General features: G+C 39.3%; 3 protein-coding genes across 3 annotated transcripts; 1 reads left to right on the forward strand and 2 right to left on the reverse strand.

Annotated features, from left to right (window-relative positions):
- Positions 1-2,599: 2,599 nt before the first annotated feature.
- On the reverse strand, positions 2,600-9,888 carry LOC311060126 (uncharacterized protein; the record flags this gene model as incomplete). Its single annotated transcript, XM_084078252.1, has 11 exons — positions 2,600-2,733; positions 4,270-4,441; positions 4,753-4,851; positions 5,071-5,185; positions 5,557-5,669; positions 6,663-6,824; positions 6,934-7,385; positions 7,675-7,809; positions 7,929-8,177; positions 8,659-8,818; positions 9,847-9,888. 11 exons carry the CDS (start codon positions 9,886-9,888, stop codon positions 2,600-2,602), a joined length of 1,833 nt encoding a protein of 610 aa, XP_083934378.1.
- Positions 9,889-12,104: 2,216 nt separating this feature from the next.
- cfap119 (cilia and flagella associated protein 119) lies at positions 12,105-14,870 on the forward strand (the record flags this gene model as incomplete). Its single annotated transcript, XM_084078253.1, has 7 exons — positions 12,105-12,193; positions 12,552-12,715; positions 13,345-13,415; positions 13,523-13,639; positions 14,046-14,124; positions 14,515-14,613; positions 14,696-14,870. 7 exons carry the CDS (start codon positions 12,105-12,107, stop codon positions 14,848-14,850), a joined length of 774 nt encoding a protein of 257 aa, XP_083934379.1. The 3' UTR covers positions 14,851-14,870.
- A 152-nt stretch (positions 14,871-15,022) lies between these two features.
- On the reverse strand, positions 15,023-21,444 carry phkg2 (phosphorylase kinase, gamma 2 (testis)). Its single transcript, XM_084079418.1, has 10 exons — positions 21,270-21,444; positions 20,207-20,323; positions 19,831-20,006; positions 19,510-19,564; positions 19,339-19,404; positions 18,896-19,059; positions 18,657-18,747; positions 18,363-18,516; positions 17,917-18,042; positions 15,023-17,624 (listed from the first exon to the last, which is right to left on the reverse strand). Exons 2-10 carry the CDS (start codon positions 20,299-20,301, stop codon positions 17,379-17,381), a joined length of 1,173 nt encoding a protein of 390 aa, XP_083935544.1. The 5' UTR covers positions 20,302-20,323; positions 21,270-21,444; the 3' UTR covers positions 15,023-17,378.
- Between the last annotated feature and the right edge of the window lie 200 nt (positions 21,445-21,644).

The raw sequence follows: 21,644 nt of genomic DNA on the forward strand, positions 1-21,644 counted from the left end.
GCCATGAATTCAGTATTTCTATGCCACACACAGGCGGTTAGTGTGGATAGTGCACTTCAGTTGTTGATGCTGAGAGGCCTTTAAGGCTTAAACTAGGCTATGCTGATGAACGTGATAAGATTTGGTTTCATGTTGATCGTACTGTTATGAAAGATACATTTGGGAGATTGTGTGACTCTTCCTCTTTGCTTTGTGAATGTGTTCATATTACACTTGTATTATATTAATAATCTGTTGTTTATTGAATAGTGTATTACTTGAATAAGAAATATGTTGATACAATTTCTTTCAACTAAAATTGTGTTCCCTCTTATCTCCTACTATTCCCATTATCCCCAACAACACCCATACCGCCCCCCAACCCATAGATTATCCTACCTAAGATATTTGAAAAAAGTTAACAGAAACAGTACAATATAGAATAAATATTATTATGGTATGGCTCTGCAAGGGGCTAGCCATCTATGAGAGGGTCTGTGTTTGTGTTTGTGTGTCTTGAAAACCATGGGGGGTTCTCATACAGTATGGATTATACTTTTTGAATTATTTTACTTAAATTTCATAATGGAAGGACCACAATGGAAACAAGCCCCTGGGGCTTTTTGTGTTATCCTTTTAGCATACACTGACGAAGGCCTGTGTGCCGAAACTGTTTGGTGGACTGCTGCTGTGGATCATGAACATTATATTATTATATTATTAAAAAAGACTCCTAAGACCTCTACAGAGAGTGCGGATTGTAGCTTCTTCCTTTTTATCCTTTTAGCATAACCTTTGACTGTACTACCTGTACTGTTAATAAGCATGTTAGTAAAGTATTCAACCAAAGTCAATGGGGCTCTGAACTAGCTGAAACATTGTTATGTTCAAACTGGAGTTATATGTCACAGATACTGTATGACATAGACAACTGACGTCAAAGGCTGGCCACATGAAGTCCGAGATCCACTTTGGAGCCACACAGTTCCCATGTGGATCCCAAGATCCACATGATTAGATTTTATGTACAATATTTCACTTGAAAACATGAAACTTTACGCCAGTACAATGTGAACGTGACATTTTTATGAATGCTTGGGATGTCGTCCATTCAGGACAACGTCCAAGACATGGACAGTGACTGTGTGTGTGTGTGTGTGTGTGTGTGTGTGTGTGTGTGTGTGTGTGTGTGTGTGTGTGTGTGTGTGTGTGTGTGTGTGTGTGTGTGTGTGTGTGTGTGTGTGTGTGTGTGTGTGTGTGTGTGTGTGTGTGTGTGTGTGTGTGTGTGTGTGTGTGTGCGTGCGTGTGTGCGCGTGTGCGTTTGCATTATAGTGAAGTATAGCATAATAAAGCAATAGTATTGTCAGCCCCATGTGCTTGTTCTTTTCATTATAGCTACAGAGAAAGAGAAGCCATTTCTACGGATGTAGGATATAAGACAGTCGACTGGCGTCATGTTGTAGCAAAGGCTAAAGAGAAGCTGTAAATATAACACCCAGAATGCTCCTGTGGCCCCACGTTCTCATGGTCAGCTATAAAGACTTCAAAGCATTTGAACAGGAAACAGGTATCAGTCTTTTTATTCCACAGACATACGTGTGAGGTCAGTTTTGGTTGGGGCTCATTCTATTCACATACATCTGAGCAGTTTTCATGGTCAACTTCATCTCCCACAGTGCATAACTGCAGCTTATTTTAATGTTGTGTAGAACCTTAAGAACTGTCTGTTCAAAGCAATACAAGCTTGCATTTAAGAAAAAAAGAGCCACCTGTTTATCACACGCACTGAAGTCTGTGTGAGATACAACATGTTTTGATATTGCAAAAGAAGATAGACTATCTCATGTTTGGCTCTGCTCTATCTATATCTGCTCGCTGTTCCTCAAAGTCTGATAGCAATACCTCTTTCAGTATTTAACCTTTTGATAAAAGGGCTTCCGTCTTTTTGATAAAAAAAAACAAGCCTAAATACGATAAGAGAGGACAGCTACAGACAAAGTTGTCTTAGAATGCCAACATGATATTTTAGTTTTTTCACTCTTGAAACAAAACAAACTTAGCAACGGTAAAACAAAAATTGAAAGGAAATGAATACAGTTATGTTATTGTTAAAAAGATTCAAAAGTGTGAAGAAATATAAGAGATAATTATAAGATGAAAGATCAAAAGTCACGGATGTGCAAACATTGTGTTATTGCTTTTTAATGCAAGTTATGCAAAAACATTTTCCTGATGTGCAAATGTTTATGAGCAATTCTCTTTATGCAGGTGTACAATCATAAGGTGTTACAGTGCACCGACATGAAAACATGGCTAAAAAGTGACATGAAACAAGTAACGTTTGTGGGAAATTGACTGTTTTACACATCAAAATGTGTCTCTAGGTGAGAAAGACGTTTTCAGTGTTAACAGGAATAAATGCTCTGTCAGTGCAAAAATGCTTTCAATAAAGCCATTTCCTTTATTGAAATAAGTGTAATTGGTTAAAAATGATGTAATAAATACAGACCCCTCCAAATGGAAAAAAATGATAAATAAATAAAACACAAGACATTCCAGCATGGTGGAAATTGACAACAAGAAACCATGAAGCCATCCCATTGAGGCACACAAATCTTGATCACTCACAGGCCAGTTTGCCATCAAACGAGGACAGGGTGATGGCGAACGCTTGCAGGGCACACATAGGGAAACTGTAGTCCATAGAGAACACATCCTCTGCCACACGGCCAAACTGCATCACAATGTAATCCCCTGGAATAGACATTAAGGGATTGGATGGTTGTTGGGGTATTATTGTCAAGGACATTTGCACATACCCGTTACTTTGCATTTACCCATCCTAACTATTAGGAGTAGTGTATGCCATCAATACAGCGCCCATAGGAAGGGAACAGTTTGGGGTCTTGCTCTGGGACAGTTGTGCTTTTTGTGAGCAGGCAGTTATAATTAGGATCTGTAGCCTGCTGAGGTTTATACTGCTATTAAAGGGGCTATAAGTGATATGTTTTTAGAAAGTGTCCTCATCTCTCCAGCTCCTTAGTAAACAGAAAATACATGTTGATACCAATTTTATCCAATCAGGAGAGAGAATCCCACAGAGCTCATTTATCAGCTTCAATGTTATAGTGTTTCAGTTCCAGTTTTATCTGCTTTTATTATTTATTTATTTTTCATCACTTCCAATTTTACTTGATTATTCTGCATCATCTATGAGTTCTCTCTCCTGATTGGATAAAATGTGTATACCGACCTGAATACCACGTGACGTCTTAGACGTCACGTGGCGCACTGGGCTTAACAATGGCGATTGTTTTATGACGTTTTAGACGTCACGTGGCACTGAATGAGTTAAAATAAACCTCTAGTTTGTTTAATTATTGTACGGGGTGCTCAACTTTGCACATCACCTGTCATTATTGTGTTTTGAAAGTATGGTAACATTGGTGTACAGTACATACAAAATATTAAACACTTAAGGCCTGTATATTAAACCCTTTCCCTTACACTCTCTTCTCAAACAGCTTAACTCTGAAAAACATGACCAAATGAAATGCTATGTGTACAGTTAGTAGAATAGATAGATTTCACTGTTTGAAGACCATCTGTTTTTGGAAGGAAATAGGACCTGTGTTCCGTATGTTTTCAGTGTATTGCCATGAATTCAGTATTTCTATGCCACACTCAGGCAGTTAGTGAGAATAGTGATAGTGCATAGAAGTCGTTGATGCTGAGAGGACTTTAAGGTTTAAACTAGGCTATGTTGACAAACTTGTTTCGAGATTAGCGGTGATGGTTTCATGTTGATTGTACTGTTATGAAAGATAACAAATGTAGGAGATTGTGTGACTCTTCCTCTCTGCTGTGCAAATGTCCATAGTGCACTTGTATATCGTCGCTGTCAGGCAGAAACCTTGCATCTCCATATTTCAGCTTTTTATGTTTTATTGTAAAGTAATGCCATACTTCATCATACAAGAGTGTCGCACAAAAGTAGTGAAAATAGACCATCTACAATTTCACAATGCGAGGCGTTTGTGAGCTTGTAGATCTGCTATTTTCACTATTTTAAATAGTTTTTTAAAATAACAGATTTTATAACAGATTTTTGAGTGACACAGTCGTGTGACAAAATTTAGGTTTTAGCTGTCCACTGCCCATTACAACACACACTCCTACCAAAGCACCTTGTCCCTAGGGTAGTGTTTCCTCGACCTTTTCGATCGGGAGGCAAAAATGTGTCACATTATGTTTTGGGAGGATACCACGCACCAGAGCTTCACGACTCACCGTTATCAGGATGGATGATCTGGAAGTTTTTAACAGAAGCCTGAGTGACTCGCCCATGGAAGTTGAGCACATAGGACTGGGTTGTTTCATTCCAGCTGGGGGACTTGTTGATCAGCGTCACCAGGTTGTCTGTGTTACCATTCTCATGGCGTGCCAGTAGAGTTTCTGTATCCTGTCAAGTCAAACTTTATTTGTATAGCACATTTTCTACACATGGAAACTAATGAAAGAATACAGAAAATACAAAACTAGGCAGTGAGAGACAAAGGGTGGAGATGGGTGCCTGATTAAGTTAAGGGGCAAGGAGTGGGTTTGGGTTCAACCCCAGGTGAGTTTATATTCTGGTTTGGTTTGGGGTAGGAGGTGAGGCTGACATAAGGTTATGAAGAGGCAGCAAAACTAGCATCCATTTTAGGATCTTCCCTGTGTGATTCTGCAGGTTATAATTGCCTAATAAAGTCAATGCGATTCTCATAAACGTACACTCTTTGGGTGAATGGACACTCTGTCGTCATTCTCCAGCATGCCAGGGATGATAACCGTCATTTTCCTTGGTCCTTTGAAACCTAGAACATTCTTTTCCTGGAACATGACAGTTGATTGGGTTATAGTAGAGGTGTAGTTTGTTTCTGTTGCCATATGAACAATAATATTTGGAGTATGGTATGTGCCTATTGGTGGGCTAGGGGATAAGGTGCTGTTCTCTGGAGCTAAACGCCTGATGGCCTACAGTAGGATTGAATTGCACCAAAGTATTCCCAACCTCCTTTCTGAGAATAATAATAATAATTTGGAACTCACATAACAAATCGCGACAAGCTCTTGCCGGACAGATTCACTCTCTTTGATAAAAGGCTTTTTCTCTGGGTTTTCCCCTCCATCGTAGACAGTGAACTTAGTACCCAGCACATTGGACCTGGAAAAAAGTTAGATGTTCCATTGTAGAATGAGACAACTGCCCTTTCAGACCTTCATACCTCAAATGATTGATGCCATTAACAGTTAACCTTTCGAAGATCTGCCAAGCTACAAAATAACTCATACAAAACAAAACATTTTAAGGCTGCAATCAACGTTTTGCATAGTGACATTTTAAAAATCTGAAATGGGTTTAAAATGTTCTGAAGTGAAATTCTAATTGATGAAAAATGAGGAAAAAAAAGAAGACAGTAGAAAGCCTAATTTTACTTCATCACACAATTGTGTTACTTGATGTGTTGCATTGCATGACACATTTTTCAGATTAGCCCTAATAGCCAGCCAAAGATAGGGGAATGGACAGCGTACCTCAGTTTTCCAATATAACTGTTTGTATCTCTGGATAGATCTGTGGGGTCAGTGGAGATTAGATAATTGGAAGTTGTGCTCTTCTTCCTTTTCCTGCCTGCCATTAGAAATACCTAAGAGATGACAGATGGCAGAAAAACAGGGAACAGATCAGATGGAGTGGGATATTTAAATAATAAAGTGTAGGTATGTAAAACTAATTATTTTGCTGAAATGTATCTACAGTATGTGTACTATTTTAGCTAATGAAATGTCCTTTTAAGAGTAATTAACCACATGAGCCCTAGCATCCCTGTTCTGGGCCTATTCAAGCTCACAACACTCATTGTGAGCTCGGAGATCGGCTATTTTCAGTGAAGATAAAGGAAAAAAGGAACAAGCATAGACCCCTGGCTGACCCTGGTCAACTAAGTATGGGTTTTAAGTGGATAAGAGTAATTAAACTCAAATCATGATGTGTGTGTGTGTGTGTGTGTGTGTGTGTGTGTGTGTGTGTGTGTGTGTGTGTGTGTGTGGGTGTGGGTGTGGGTGGGTGTGTGTGTGTGGGGGTGGTATACATGTGTTTGTATGCATTCTATGAAAAGAAACATGAATCAATGCCAGTATTTAAACATTTTTGAAACAATACCATGGTGTTGGAGTACCTCTTTGGAGGTACTATTGCATCAAGTGGATAGAAATGTGAACAGAGAAGAAAATGATTGACACACACACACACACACACACACACACACACACACACACACACACACACACACACACACACACACACACACACACACACACTGCACACACTGCACGCACGCGCGCGCACACACACACACACACACACACACACACACACACACACACACACACACACACACACACACACACACACACACACACACACACACACACACACACACACACACACACACACACACACACACACACACACACACACACACACACCACACACTTCGTCCCACAAAGCAATTTTCAGACGTTTTCTGCCTAGCTACAGAGAGGGTACTATCTCCCTTTCAGTTCCTACCATGGGATCAGTGACGTTTTATTTGATCTCATCTTAAAATGACTAGGATCTCAATAAATGTACAACTTACTCTTTTGCCATCATCCTTTTCCATGTGAAGGTAGTAAGTGGGGTACATGCCCTTCTCCACGCCTCTCCTGTCCCTGGTGATCCTACACTGAATCGTCGTGTCCCTGGGCGCCGGACGCAATGCAAACTTCTCCAGGTCTTCCACAGACATGGGAGAAACAGACTGTAACAAGAAAGACTGTCAAATAGCAGTCCAAATGAGAGCTTAAAGCTCATATTATATCTGTGGAAATGTCGTATTTGTAATTTGTGTGAAATGTAGTAGTTTTTACTCTTTCGGCGGAGTCACTGCCCGAGGAGGACCTCTCCCTGTAATTAGAGTTGAGCAAGGCCAGAGTTGTATCGGTTTTCTCTCGTTTTTTCTTTTTAGATTTTTTTTCTGTTTCATGAATTTCACCCTCTTTGCCTTCACCGTCATCACTTATTTGGCACATGGCTGTGGAAGGAACACAAAAACAAAGGTATTCCATAAATGAAAATGTATGTGATGAAAAGGCCTGGAGTTGAGAAGTTTTTTTTTGGACATGTATCATGTTTGAACATAAGATTTGTACAAAAGCTAACTCACACGTGTTGAGTTGTTTTTTCTTTGTAGCGTGACGGACAGATTTCTGGGACGACTCTTCTTTTTCGCCTTCGCTTTCATCACTTTTCTTCGCCTCTGTCCTTGCCAACTCCACGAATGAGTCAATATTAACGGTTGGGGGCTCCAGAAATGTTTTTTCTGTGGTAGTAAGACATTCAAGTACTGTAATAACTGGAGAGAGATTGGCTCTGCCCTGCTACTATACCATTACATTATATGATATGATATGAGATATGACAATATATGATATATTATATATTATATTACAGAACAGCCTGTGCCATTGCTGACTATATTCACACAGTGGCTATTTTGCTCTTATGTCATACTTTCTGGGGTAGGTGTTACCTATACCCTCCTGCATGTGAATATGGTCAATTGTCTGCGGATGATAAATTCACAAACAACATAACCTTGAAAATCTTACGCTCATGTTCGTCAGCGTTTGTCATATCCGTGTCTTCAGGGATGGATCCTTTTACTTTGCCCTTCTTCTTATTCTTTTTCTCCTTCTTCTCCTTGTCTTTATTGTCATCCTCTCCCTCTTCATTCAATTCCAACTCTGAAAACGTATGAAAAATGTATATTAAAAAAACATGGCTGCTGGACTTAACATAATTATGCATGCAATACCTCAAACAATCACACAATATTATTTTGTTTTTTTGTTCGTGGTCTTACGCTTAGATTTGTCCTTTTTCAATTTCCCCCCCTTTTCTCCTTTCTTCTTGATCTTTTTTCCGTCTCCATCGTCCTGGTTCTCCGCGTCAGACTTAAGCTCCGGCTCTTCCTCGATCTCTAGGTCCATGGTCCTGGGGGCCATTGGCCTCTCAGGAGGAGCCTCATCTGAGGTCATGGTTGTGGTGACACCAAACTCACCCAGGCTGATCTCCTCCAGGGGATTATCATAGGCATGTCCAACCTGAGCATCTATGGTAGACAACAAACAAAAATATGGAACTGTTTGAGTGAGTGCTTATGTATAAAGATGTTAACACCAGAACACAAACAGCACAAGACTTGAATTGTAAACAGCACTAGTACTGCTACTGTAACTACTACTACTTCACCTGTTATTAACACTACTACTGCTATTACTACTGTTTATTACTGTTACTGCTACAATGACTATTACTACTACAGTACTACTACTACTACTACTACTACTACTACTGCTATAACTACCACTGCTTTTACTACTACTACTACTACTACTGACTCCTCCTACTACGACTATTACTAGTACTACTACTACTACTTCTACTTCTATTACTGTTGTTGTTGCAACTACAACTACTACCGCTTCTACTGTACTTCTAGAACTGCTTGTAGTAGTAGACTACTACTACTACTACTACTACTACTACTACTACTAATGCTATTAAATCTAATGATATTTCATACCACCCACCATTCAAAGAAGTGTTGCTAAGGGACTGACTTATCAAAGGCGTGTCATCAGAACAGCTGCCCCCCTTGACCTTTTTGTTCTTGGGCCGTGTATCTCGATTGGCTATCACCATCTGAGCATCAGCCCGTCTCCTCTGCTGTTTCTTTACCAAAAGTGTTCGCTGTTGAAAGATGGTAGGTATAGTAGGTAGAGACCTAGATTCATTATTTCAATTCAGATCAGTTTATAACATGGTATTTACAATAGAGGGCCCTACATGACATGAATTATCTTCGAAAAATATTGTGAGATTAACATTATTCAGCAAGTACTATGGACCATATTCACATGGCGCCCAGTTGTATGTCATACTTGGGGGTGGAATACCTCTCCTCTGTACTCGTCCCTGAGTATTATGTAAGAGCAAATGTTCAGAATAGTGATAACAATAAGATTCTATTTTGTAGCTACCTGCTGCTCAAAAAGGTTTAGGTGACTGCTGAATGGAAGTTTCTGTTAAAATAGCCTGAAGCCATCTGTTTTACCATTGTAACTATTGGACCTACCTCCACATATAAAAAGCAAATGTAAAGGTTTTAACCCAGACATTAATTGCACTGTTTTTCTGATGTTCTATACTGATGTTCTATTCAGTTGAAGCTGGTCTTTGTAACATGATCTAAGCATCTGCTATGTACAGTAGCCTATGTACATAGCTTAATTTGATTGGCTCGTAACATAATTATGAAGGTGTTGTGTGTTTCCAGTTCAAATCTGCTGATGAGCCAATCAAATTAAGCTATGAGTATGCACACCCTGTTTATCTACACAAATACAAAATAATATGCAATTGAAGATACAGATAAACAAAACCATTGATTAAATGTGATTAAATACTGCTTTTTTTGTTGTTGTTCCTACTGGTAACCATTCATCACTCCATGCTCAGTTCGATTATGACACTGAGGGTATCTTGTATATTATATATTAGTTCTTTGATTTTAGAAGGATAGATAGATAGATATGGAATTACTCATTGGTGTATTTTTAAATGTTAAGACTTTTTATCTGTTTTTAAACACATTTCCAAATATTCATGTTTTCTATTTTTTCTCATTTTTCTCTCCCCCAAAAAATCCTATTAGCCTTATCAGTATTTTTGTGGTACTGTATAGGCTACATATGGTCTGACTTTAACATTTCTTATACCTGGTTGTCGAGCTTCTGTTGACGCATATCTGGGTCCTCCATGTCCGAGTTAAGAGTAAATAAGACTTGTAAAGATCCACTGATCACAGCTTAGCCACAAGGGATTATCAATATATGCAAAACAAATGTCTCAAGAAATATAGAATCAAAGCATTTACCAAATTAGAAATACCTTTATCCTATAAATATTAACCGTGTGTTGCATTCTTTCATTCCATACCCATCTGACATACTCTATCCACCTTCATGTGGCAGAAGGCTGAGTGGATTAAAAGAGGATAATGTTCTTAAACTCCTCCACTGCTCAGCTTGTGCACAATGGCCAGACGCTAGCGACAAAGCTGACCAGTGTCAACAACAAGAAATAAATGAAGGATAGGACCAACAGGCCACAACACCTTTCATGTTACATGTGTTCTCTGATGCACATTAGTAGCCTCTTTGTGTCACCTACAGGGTGTTTTTTATTTTATTCCCCCGAATATTTAGCACCCTCACATACAGCTTATAGGGTTGATTATTACCCAGCTTGTGTCCAATGTGTCCACAAATTACTTTTTTCCAGTCATTTCAGGCCCTGGCTGCAGCCTCTGTTATGGTTTTGAAGGCCCAGAACTAACTGTAGCCTACTATCAGTGGTGGCTTATCCAACGGGCTTGCGGTGCTGAAACAAAGGGCACCAACCTTTGGGGGGGCACCAGGGTTAATCCGCCGCCCCTGCCTACTATATGAGAGACTGGTTCTGTCTGGACTGGAGTCCTCATTGGGCTGACATTACTATGAAAAGCAGCAATAATTTATAACTTTGTATATGTTCAGAGAAAGATTGACATAGACTTATCAATGTGCTTATACTGTCACTCTACTAGATGAACAAACAATTTTAAGGATTTTGTTACTTTTTATTTATTTTTATAAATCTTTTTATTTCATTTTTAAAGACAGTACAGTGTTACAGACAATAAAAAAAAACACCACGAAAAAAACAAAAAAAAACATTACAATAACCAAAAAAAGGACATCACAAACAAAACACATTGCTAGGTTTACAGAGGTCTTTAACAGTTTAACTTGTTAAACTATTTGAATTCAGCTTCCATGTACTGCAGAACTTCGATTACGTTCAAATGTAATGGCTTACAAAAAAAAGGAGTTAGAAAACAGAAAAATAGAGTTGCATGGAAAGGCTCGAATGAATTTGGAAACAGAATCAAAGGAAGGAACAGGGATCGTTGCAACCGATTCATTTTGATTTTTAAATTGGGACAACGGTCCCATAATAACAATTTCGAAAATAGCCGATCTACAAGCTCACAAGCAGTTGTGAGCTTGTAGATCAGCTATCTTCACAATTTTTGCTTCTTTCTTATATAATTTGACCATTTGGCCAATATTTGTTTTTATAGTAGGTTTATTATTTACTTTTGAATTAGTAATGGTCTTTTTTCATTTATTTTCTTTCTTTCTTTCTTTTTTTCTTTCCTCCTTAAATTGTCACTTCACTGTCATCTGCCCCCCCCCCCCCCCACTCATGAGGGGACCCCCCTGGGGGTCACGAACCACAGGTTGAGAACCACTGCTCTAGGACAATGGAAGAGGGGGGTAAGGTTGTTGCTAGGATACAGGTTAGGTCATAGTAAACAGAGAATGATCGAGGCAGGCTGGGCTGCATAGTAAGCTGTAGCCTGCACTGTTGCAGCCAAAAACCTGAAGGCAATCGTATAATTTTTAACAGCAAATTTTCATTTGTGTGTTATGTCAGAATTAACGGAGCTACTTGCATTTTGCAACGTAAACTTTGACAAGAAAACAAATGGATGTCAATGTAAAGGTACAAGAGTGCTTTGAAGGAGTTAATTCTGACTGCCAATGTGGCTTTTTCTATAGCTTGGCCAGCTAACTTGTCGGCTAGTTAAGTCATATCTGACATAACTGCTATTAAAAGCATTGTTTTTAATTATACAGGTACCACACCCTCTGAAACCCAAAGTGTTGCTGTGGTGAGAATCATAACAGTTGTATTTGTAACTGAATTTTCAAATGCTGTTTGTATGTGTTCCTTCTTTGTTATTTAACATGCATTAATTGAAAAGATGTTAAGACAAACTAGGATCTGTTTCTATCAGCTTTACTGCCAGGTTTCTAACCAAGCAGGGCAGGTGCATTCAATATAATAATTAAGGAAAACACATCCAATCAGTACAGTGTTCATATTAAATGTTCTCACAACATTACACAGTATTTTTTTTTAACTATAAATGCATTCTGTTGTGGTCTTTAGGGCAGATGTGAGCTACCATGACATGCAGGAGATTGACCAAATACAGTCGATTCCTGATTTGGAGAGGTTTGTGTACTTTTATTGATTGATGACACATTTTCAGAATATCTTTATAGTGGGAAAGGAGGAGAAGGGTGACCTGAACTTTCACTTATTTTTATTTTTATATATTCTATGTGCAGGTCTGTATGAATTTAGGTACTGTATATACTCTTGTTTATAATCAGGTTGTATTAAGAGTTTCTGGTCGGGTAACACACTGGAAGGATTTTGTTTTAATTGATGTGTCTGATAATCACATGTGGGATGAGTCAAGCAATTGTCCTGACACGGAAATAAAATATGCATTCATTCATTCATTCATTCATACCTAAATGTGTGCATACTGTGCATTTTAGTGTTCTCTCACTTGCCTCTGCTTTAGTGCTTTATGCAGAGTGTTTCATATTGACATTCCTGAGCCACGGAGGGGAGTTCTCTTGGAGCTGTATGTCCAGACTGTTCTGTTCTGCAGAGAGAGCACCTTCAACAGAGAACAAACGTCTTCCCTCCTGTCTATCGTCAAGTGTATGCACCAGGCCAACACAGGTGTGATTTGGTGATTTCACTGCTATAGATAGAGATAATATAATACCTAATAATGGTTGGTTTTCATCAACAATGCTGAATAAAACAACTAGGAAGGGACATATACTTTAGGCTACTACTATAATTTCTAGGTAGACTGCTGTATTTGGTATGTCATATATATATACAGAACATCTTTTGACTGGGATAGAATTTCTCTGAACAGCATGGACTGTTTTTTTTCTCCAAACATTAATTCAATTTCATGACCAAAACATTGTTGTCCCTTTGGCCTTTGTTATATAGCCACTGTATGCAGCCAGCGTGTGCATGCAATGAGTGGATAGGGAACCCTTGTATGACACTTGACTACTGGTCTCAGCCAAATTTTACAAACAGGCCTATGATATCCAGTCAACTATTTTAGCTTGGCAAATCCTAACCTAATTTCCAGTTTTATCTCCATCTCACTATGAGCCTGGAAAAGAACTACTGCCCCAAAAGTGCCTAACCGGAAGTACAAGAAGTACAGGGCTACATGTTATCCAGCATACAGGAACATGCTGTAGCCCTGTACTTCCTGTACTTCTGGTTAGACACTTCTAGGTTGCTATATCGCTATATGTTTTTAATTGTTTTTGATCCAACAGAAACTTCACTCAGCAACATGGAACAGTGTTTTGAATTCTGCAGCGAGCTTCTGCTCTGTCATTCAGTCAGGGTGTGTGTAAAGCATTTTCAATCTATAATATCCATTCTATATAATAATAGTCTCTTTGTTGTCGTTTTGGTCGGTGAAGTCTTGTTTCTCTGTCCTGTCCTCTACAGCGGCCTCCTTTTAGCATCAACCTTTTCAACTCTGCCGAGGTGACCCAAATCCTGAAGTACATCCACAGCACCTATATCAGACACTACAACCTCTATAAATATATTTTCACTGCGCAGGTACTGTATGACCCCATATCAAAGAACAATCCTGTTGTAGTGGTGCAGCCTAAACTTTTTTAAATGATTTTAGCTTTACATATTGCTTTGAATTATTTTGTCACTAGACTTCCTTGTCAATGTGCAGTGAGAGTAATGACACAGACTCACTGACTGTAGGGTCCCCAGAATAGGGACGCTAGTGTTCATGTGGTTAAACCCCTGGTCAAAGATCATCAGGGGTATAACCACATGAACACTAGCGTCCCTATTATGGGGTCAACATTCAGCAAAAATAGCAGATATACAAGCTCACAATGTGTTGCTTTGCAAGGCGCTGTGAGCTTGTACATCGGCTATTTTTGTCAACGATTGGGTTTCCGATAAACCCACTAGGAGCTCTTTTCTCTCTATTTCTTCGGCTAAGGTACTACTTGATCTGTCCTTGACATACTCTGGGATGCTAGAGGAGGAAGACACTGTCTTGGAGGACACAGCTGTTCCAGGTATTATCATTACTGTTATATGGGCATTGTCACTATAATTTGTCATTGTCCATCAGTCTGAGACAAGATTCCATCAGTCTCATGGTGTTTACTTTGAAACGACTAATTCTCAGTACTTGAAGAACCGGCGAAAGAAAACATTTCTCAAATGTTTTAAAAAATGTTCAGAAATGGCAAAAATAACAAATCTACAAGCGCACAACGCATCGAGAGCTCAACCGTTCCGTCTATAATCTGTGGTGAACATTCGGCAAAAATCAAAAAAGAAATCTACAAGCTCAACACATCTTGTATATTGGCTATTTTCGGTGAAGGGGCTCTCCGGTCAACTAATATAGGGTTTAAGTGGTTACATGGCTAAGGAAGACTTATTTTCTTTGTTTTCACCAGACATGGAAAAAGAATCAGAAGAATTACGAGATGAAGACCAGGGTATTGAAACACAGGCGCCATCGACCACAGGCCTGGACGTAGAAGCCACCACACCAGGTACAGTCATGACTCACTCTAAATTAAAACCAATTCCGTTGTGCACATCAAAACCACTTGTTTATAACTTTCTTGTTTTCAGGATCCAAATCAGAGCTGAGGGCAATGATACAGCAGGAAGTCAGAGAAGAGTTGGTGCGTGTGTCTGGCCAACTAGAGGAGCGTCTAAAAGAGAGTGCAGATCAGCTCAACAGCGCCATGGCTTCATTGCAGCCCAGCCTCCAGGGCAAAATGTAGTGGGTACCAAAACATTGTGCTTATTCACTGGTCGTATGAAAGTCTGGGTGTTTTGTTTTTCAGCGTCTATTGCAAGATGTATTTACGACGTACAACGTCAATCAACTAACCACCAGAACACAGATAGTCCAATATTTGTTTTATTATCATTAATAAAACTTGGCATTATATTATAGATATGTGTACAGTTATTGTACTTTAGTACAATGTAGTTATTGTTCTTTCAGGAAAAGTAGAAAACGTAGCGGTTAGTGAATGACACACAGGGTTGAATACAAAATGCTATTGGTTACAATAATACATGTTGCAACCCTCTGTACCAAAAACACAGGTCAAAATGAAAAGGCTGACTTTGAAAGGAATTGCTCTTTTTCACTTTTCACAGTTTCCCTAAAAAAATGTATAATAGTGAGCACACTATCAGATTGAGGTATTATGAAGACAGAAGAAATGACAAAAACATTCACAAGGTCAATGTGAAGAAGACTTTCACACCAATAACATTTCAATAATGCACAGGTCCATTGGAATTGACAGGTATCCCTTAAAATCAATTACTGTTAATTAATGCTGATTCATTTGGAACTCAGGTTTGGTCTGGTTCCAGGTGCAGAGTTTCATCAATTCCTTGCTTTAGTAGCGTTACATCAGTGAGCAGTCCACAGAGGGAAGATTGACATCTGGTGCTTAATGAACCCTTCTGTTAAAGATTACTCTTTTCTTTATCGGCCAGACAAAATAAGGTTTTCTCTTTGCGTTGAGAGATCCATTTCAAAATGCTCAAAACAGTTTCTACCTGTATATACAGTACCAGTAACATGGTGCGATCACCAACCCATTTGATGGCGTTTTAATTCCTTGCTGCCTTGCGATGAAACATACAGTACAACGCTCAGTTTGAGATTAAATTCAGTGAATTTCTGAGTTCAATAGATGTTCGGTTTCTGACCAAGGGATTCTGTGGGAGGCAGTGACCATTCATTGCCTCCCACAGAATCCTCGGGTCAGAAACTGAACCTTTGTTATGAGCAACACCACACTGTACTCATCAATCTGAAATAATGAATGTGCAGCCCAATGAGAAGCGATAGAATTATTAATGTATGCTGCTGTTGACGTTATTTTACAATGCAGTTGCAGAAATTCTGTTTCTCTTTAAAAACAGCCGGTTAAAAAGTAAAAAAAAGATATTTTATCATTTATCAGAAACCAGTCAGACCTATTACTCCCACTACGCAATACGTAGCCATTTGCTGGCCCTGAGGCTCCATACCAATGAAAATGTATCTGATATAGCATCTTATCTAAAGTTTGTACTGTTTTAACCGATCCCAAGAGTGTGAACCTAACCTTTGCCTCCTTTTACAAGGAACTGTAAAACTCAGGGATTGGCTTTATAAATCTGCATGTATATATCAAGGTCAAGGACTAAAATCTAAAGATGTGTGGGGTTTCATGGGAAAATGGTCTGGTTTCCAGTCTCTACTGTTTTATTTTACACAAAACAGAGCCCTGGGCCTGGCATTAGAACCTTTATGGGAGGGCTGATATTCCGGACCTGGACCCATCTTCTGATTGAAACAAATTAGGCTCCAACATATTGCTGGCCTCTAGAAATCCTGATCACTAGCACATACATTATAATTCTACACATAGGGTAGGTTGTACCAACATGGTTAAATTCAGGTCTGTTGCACCAGTCATTTTAAATCTTGTATAAATCTGAATAAGCAATTACTTTAATTGGTAATTCAAACCACCCCTGGAGGAGGTTTATGGTTGCTATATTTAAATTTTACTGACAAACTATCTTCACTGGATGGGATAAGAGAAAGGAAAATTTGAGACAGGGTAAACCAAATAGAACCAGACACCCCACACTCATTCTAAATGATCTGTCCAACTCTTTTAACATAAGCACTATTAGCTGGGCTTAAAGCATTGAAATCAATGTATGCTTATTATTGTTGTGAACTGGAACCTTAATATTTGTGCATGTCATTTTTCATTAAATGATTGCTTACAGTGCATAGTATATAAACGGTAGTCACACTATGCTTGGAAAACCATACAAATTATAATTTATACTCAATAGTTAATAAAGACCTCAATACACTTAGATTAATCAATGCATTCACTACTTACTATGCGTTAGTAACAGATTGTGCAATTGTGCGTTACAAGTAAAAGTGGTACAGTAATTTACTTTTCTGTAACCATTGTTCTCCATTTTAAATCATTTAAAATATCCCACGTTTCGACCCATCAATTTACAGTATATCCAAACAATGAGATTCAATATTGAGGAATGCACTGTTATCAATAAATTAATACATTAATGTGTACCTTAAGGCATACAAATGTCTCCGGTCCCTAGATTCTTTACATGTACAATCAGCAGGAAACACAAACATTGGCTTGACAAGACCCACATTCATACAAAACAACAACACATGCAAACTTTAACGCATTACAATGGCATAAAAGAGGGAAAACCCTAATTCAGTTAGGAAATGAGGTTGACCTTTTCAAGTTTCAAATTCCTCCAGGCCCAGGAGCATGATCTTGGCTGTGTTCTGGAAGAGGGCGGCCCGGTTCTGCCGCTCCCCTTTCTTGACCCAGTGTCCGTAGATACGGAAAGCGCAACCGTCGATGAGTTTGCGGATGTTGCGGAGGGAGTATGGATCCCTGGCCAGGACGTCGCGGGTCAGCGGGCGCGCCCTGCGGTAACGGCTATACATCCTAATGCAGGCTAGCACACTCAGTATTAGGACCTGTGTAAGGCAGGGAAGAACGAAAGAGTGGCATTTCAAATTTAAACTGATTCTATTTAGTTGACAAAGTACTAGATGGGAACGGTTTCCAGATTCCAAAATTTAGCTGTAACTACATTTGGAATCCTGCTTCAACAGGATTACACTTCCTATTATACTCTAGCAAGTACATTATGTACTTACTATGGTGCAATAATATCATAATTTTCATTTTGAGGCCAATTACAGTTACCATATTTCAATATAAATGGAATCAGTGGTCCAAAATGAAACTGTCAATATGGTGTCTCACCCTAAATGTCTTTCTGGGAGTGAAGAGCCGCACATCGTCCTTTCGGTACTGTCTGAAGAAGGCATGAGCCAAGGCTTGTTCTGCAGAGAGACGGCCAGCTGGGTCCACCACCAACAGCCTGGATATCTGAGAAGGAAGGGACACAATTGTGCAAAACATAAACACCAACTGTGTGATACATGCAATATAACTTGCGCCTGCTTGTGTTGTAATTAGTGGGCATTAGATTAATTAGATTAAGGTGAGTTCAGAGATGCCTTAAAGCCATGCTGTCACTCAAATGTTCATTTTGTTTATGGTGGTGGTATAAGCCTGCCATCTAAACTTAATTCAACGTGATTAGGCCATATCAACATGGCGGCAATTTTGCTCTTACAATACGAGCGGTGAGGTTTGTCAGGAGGAGCAAAACGGCCACCGTGCGAATATGGACATTGATGTCTCACCAGGTCTTTGACAGTGTCTGAGCGGTCATCCCACTCCGGTGAGCTGAACTGATAGCGACCCTCCATTATCATCCTCAGCATCAGCATCTGTTTGCGATGCCAGAACGGTGGTGAGCCGGCCAGTAAGGTGAACAGTATCACTCCGCAGGCCCAGCTGGAAGGAAAAAAAACAGGTAAACAAGTAATTTATGAGCAAGGATACAATAGAATAGACTCTACAATCAATTGATAATAATGTTGTTAATGTTATTGTTATATTGACAAAAGAAAGGGGGATACATAAAAAGAACTTACAGGTCAACCTCTTTCCCATAGCCCGAGTGCATCTCATCCATTGAACATTTCAGTATTTCTGGGGCCAAATAGCCAGGGGTCCCACAAAGCTCTGATTTATTTACATAAAAGACAGAGCAAAACAAACGGGTTTGTCTTTAGTCTACATGCAAATGAAAACCAGATGCTTCACATAATTAGAGAGTGAATCAAATAAATGTGCCTAAATGTTGATTCACGGCCCTGTTTTTCAAGTTTACCTCTGAGATTCTCCCCACGTTCGATCTGGACGGAGAAGCCAAAGTCTGACAATTTGATGTGTCCATGGTCATCCAGGAGAACGTTCTCAGGTTTCAGGTCCCGGTGGACAATGTTGAAGGAGTGAAGGTACTGGACTGCCTCCAGCAGAGCTCGCATCATACTCCTGTGGAGGGAGAAGCAAATCTAGTCAAGTATTAGCCAGCTACAGTCAGGTATTGGGGATTTACATACGCTTATGTGTTGTAGAGTTGCTCATTCCAGATGAGTGCCAGCCAAGTTATTAAAGAATTAAATCTAAAGCCTAAGTCATGCAAATGTATGATGTGTCACTTGGCCGAAAATAAAGATGCGATAACGAACAAGATAATGATTTTCAGATAATGATTTTCAGATCTTTTTCTCATTCAGTGCAGTGCTGAATGTTTTCAGTTTTGAACCTCACCTAGTCTCCTTCTCGCTTAGAGTAACCTTTTCTGTGAGGTAGTCAAAGAGCTCTCCTCTCCTCATGCTGAAAATAAATATGTAGAGTTGTAAGTAAAAACATAGTCTCAACAAACTGTTAAAGTCAAATTATTATAAGTACATTCGTACTTCTAATTTTCTTCATACTCACAGGTCAAACACCAAAAATATGAAGGTTGTCGACTCGTAGGAATCAACAAGAGTGACTAAAGGTGAGACACAGATGACAGATGAGTTAGATTCATATTTTGTGCTTCCTTAAGCAGTCCACACAAATGATTCGCAACACAAGTTACAACTTGCAACCAGTTGCAGCGGTCTGAATTGACCTGTTGCAGGTCAGTGCAGTTTGGGGATTCTGTTGGAATGGTTGCAGCTGTTGCAACTTGTTGCGTTGCAAATCATTGCTGTGGACTGGGCTTTACACTCCTTAAACTAAAATGTGGCCCAATGGACTAGAGAATCGGCTTACTAATTGAGGGGTGTCCCTTCACCATGTCGAGGACCTGGATCTCCTTCAGCGTGGAGGTTTTCACCTCCTCCAACTGCAGAATTGTCATCTTCTCGGCTGTAATTTCAATAATCTTTACTGCCAGTTCCTGTCCAGTCTGTTTATGCACACACCTGCGCACCACACTGCTTACACCCCTGAGAGAGATCATAATAAGGAACACACAATGTGCTTTACCACACATAATCAAATTGATGTTTGTGTGTGTGTGTGTGTGTGTGTGTGTGTGTGTGTGTGTGTGTGTGTGTGTGTGTGTGTGTGTGTGTGTGTGTGTGTGTGTGTGTGTGTGTGTGTGTGTGTGTGTGTGTGTGTGAGACCTCCTTCATATTGGACTCACCTGCCAATCACCTCTTTAGCGTCATACTTTTGGTAGAAGTCCTTGGCCCCCACCCAGTCTGGTAGTTCATCTCCAACAACAATGTCTTTAGTCATGGTGAGAAGCTACAGTATAATGCTATAAAACAGAGAGTGATCACGATCAATGGCACGACAGAAGGTTATCTGGCACACTGTATGGAACTGGCAAAAATAATCATTGTTCAGTAACAGCGCTTCGGCCCTTCGGTGTGGATCAAGACTGGTGTTTATGGCATACAGTATATTGCTTTAGTCTAGTAGTATTTATACTCGTTATCGGTAAACACTAGCCTTGGATCAAGACTATCATAGATGTATTGAATCGATTTTAACATTTGCATATACGAAAGTAAAAGTCAGACACTATATAACACACATAGTCTTGATCCAAGGCCAGTGGTGTAAAGTAATTAAGTACATTTACTCAAGTACTGTACTCAAGTACAATTTTGACAGATTTTTCACTTTACTGGAGTATTTGCAATTTTCAGTTATTTTACTTCTACTTCTTCACTACATCTCAGAGGCAAATATTGTACTTTATAAAAAAATGTATTATTACAAAACATACATTACCCATTTAGGCCTTAAATACATTTAGGCCATTTAAAATAGCTTATCTACAAGCTCACAATGTAAATGTGTGCATCGCGACGCAAACTTTTCAAAAAATATATATACATTTTATACATTTGAAAACTTGTGAAATGGGGACATTCTGCATAATTCTTTTGATTCAATTTTGAATTCCAAACTTTCTACCCGCAGTATTGAAACTTTTACTTAAGTAAGAAATGTGAGTACTTTTTCCACCACTGGTCTTAAACCAAGGCTAGGAAAACACTACGGATTAACCTCAAAGCAAGCTCCATTTTACATACCAAGAATCACAACAATGGTTTGATATCACTTTCGTATTTGTTTTCCGTATTATTTGCTGCATGTGAATAGTTCACTTTATTGCTGACAGACGTTTGCTGTCAGATGGGCCTTAAGTTAACAGCTAGCATGCAGGTTCCTCTTTTGCAGCGGAAATCACTTACCTCGAATGCTGTCAAATGTGTTGTGAAATGTCATGAGAATAGACTGTTTACAGAGTACAAACACCAGTCTAATAATGCCACCACGTCCGAGGAAAGCCGATGTTATGCCATGGTTGCATTCATTCGTCTCTACACCGATGCTAGTTCAGTTTGCTAGCAGCAGCAGCAGCAGCAGCACCTAGATTGTTTACATTCAGTGTTGCCAGATGTTGTGAGAGAAATAAGCAACCGGGTCTATGAAAACAAGCCGGAAAGAAGTGACTAGAAGTGACTAGGCACTTTAAAACTGTATTATACATCGGCTATTTGAAAATAGCCGATCTACAAGCTCACAACGCTTGTAAATCTTATATTTTGAATATTTTTTAAACATTC

Source organism: Gymnoscopelus microlampas (assembly GCF_963454915.1).
Source record: "Gymnoscopelus microlampas genome assembly, chromosome: 14".
NCBI classification, from domain to species: domain Eukaryota; kingdom Metazoa; phylum Chordata; class Actinopteri; order Myctophiformes; family Myctophidae; genus Gymnoscopelus; species Gymnoscopelus microlampas.

Bases quoted from the DNA above. Each gene is read 5' to 3' on its own strand.
- phkg2 (XM_084079418.1), bottom strand. From the start codon at position 20,301: ATGACTAAAGACATTGTTGTTGGAGATGAACTACCAGACTGGGTGGGG. The intron at 20,007-20,206 runs GTGAGTCCAATA...GATCTCTCTCAG, and splicing joins GCTAAAGAGGTGATTGGCAG to GGGTGTAAGCAGTGTGGTGC. The intron at 18,748-18,895 runs GTAAACTTGAAA...TAAATAAATCAG, and splicing joins ACGTGGGGAGAATCTCAGAG to AGCTTTGTGGGACCCCTGGC.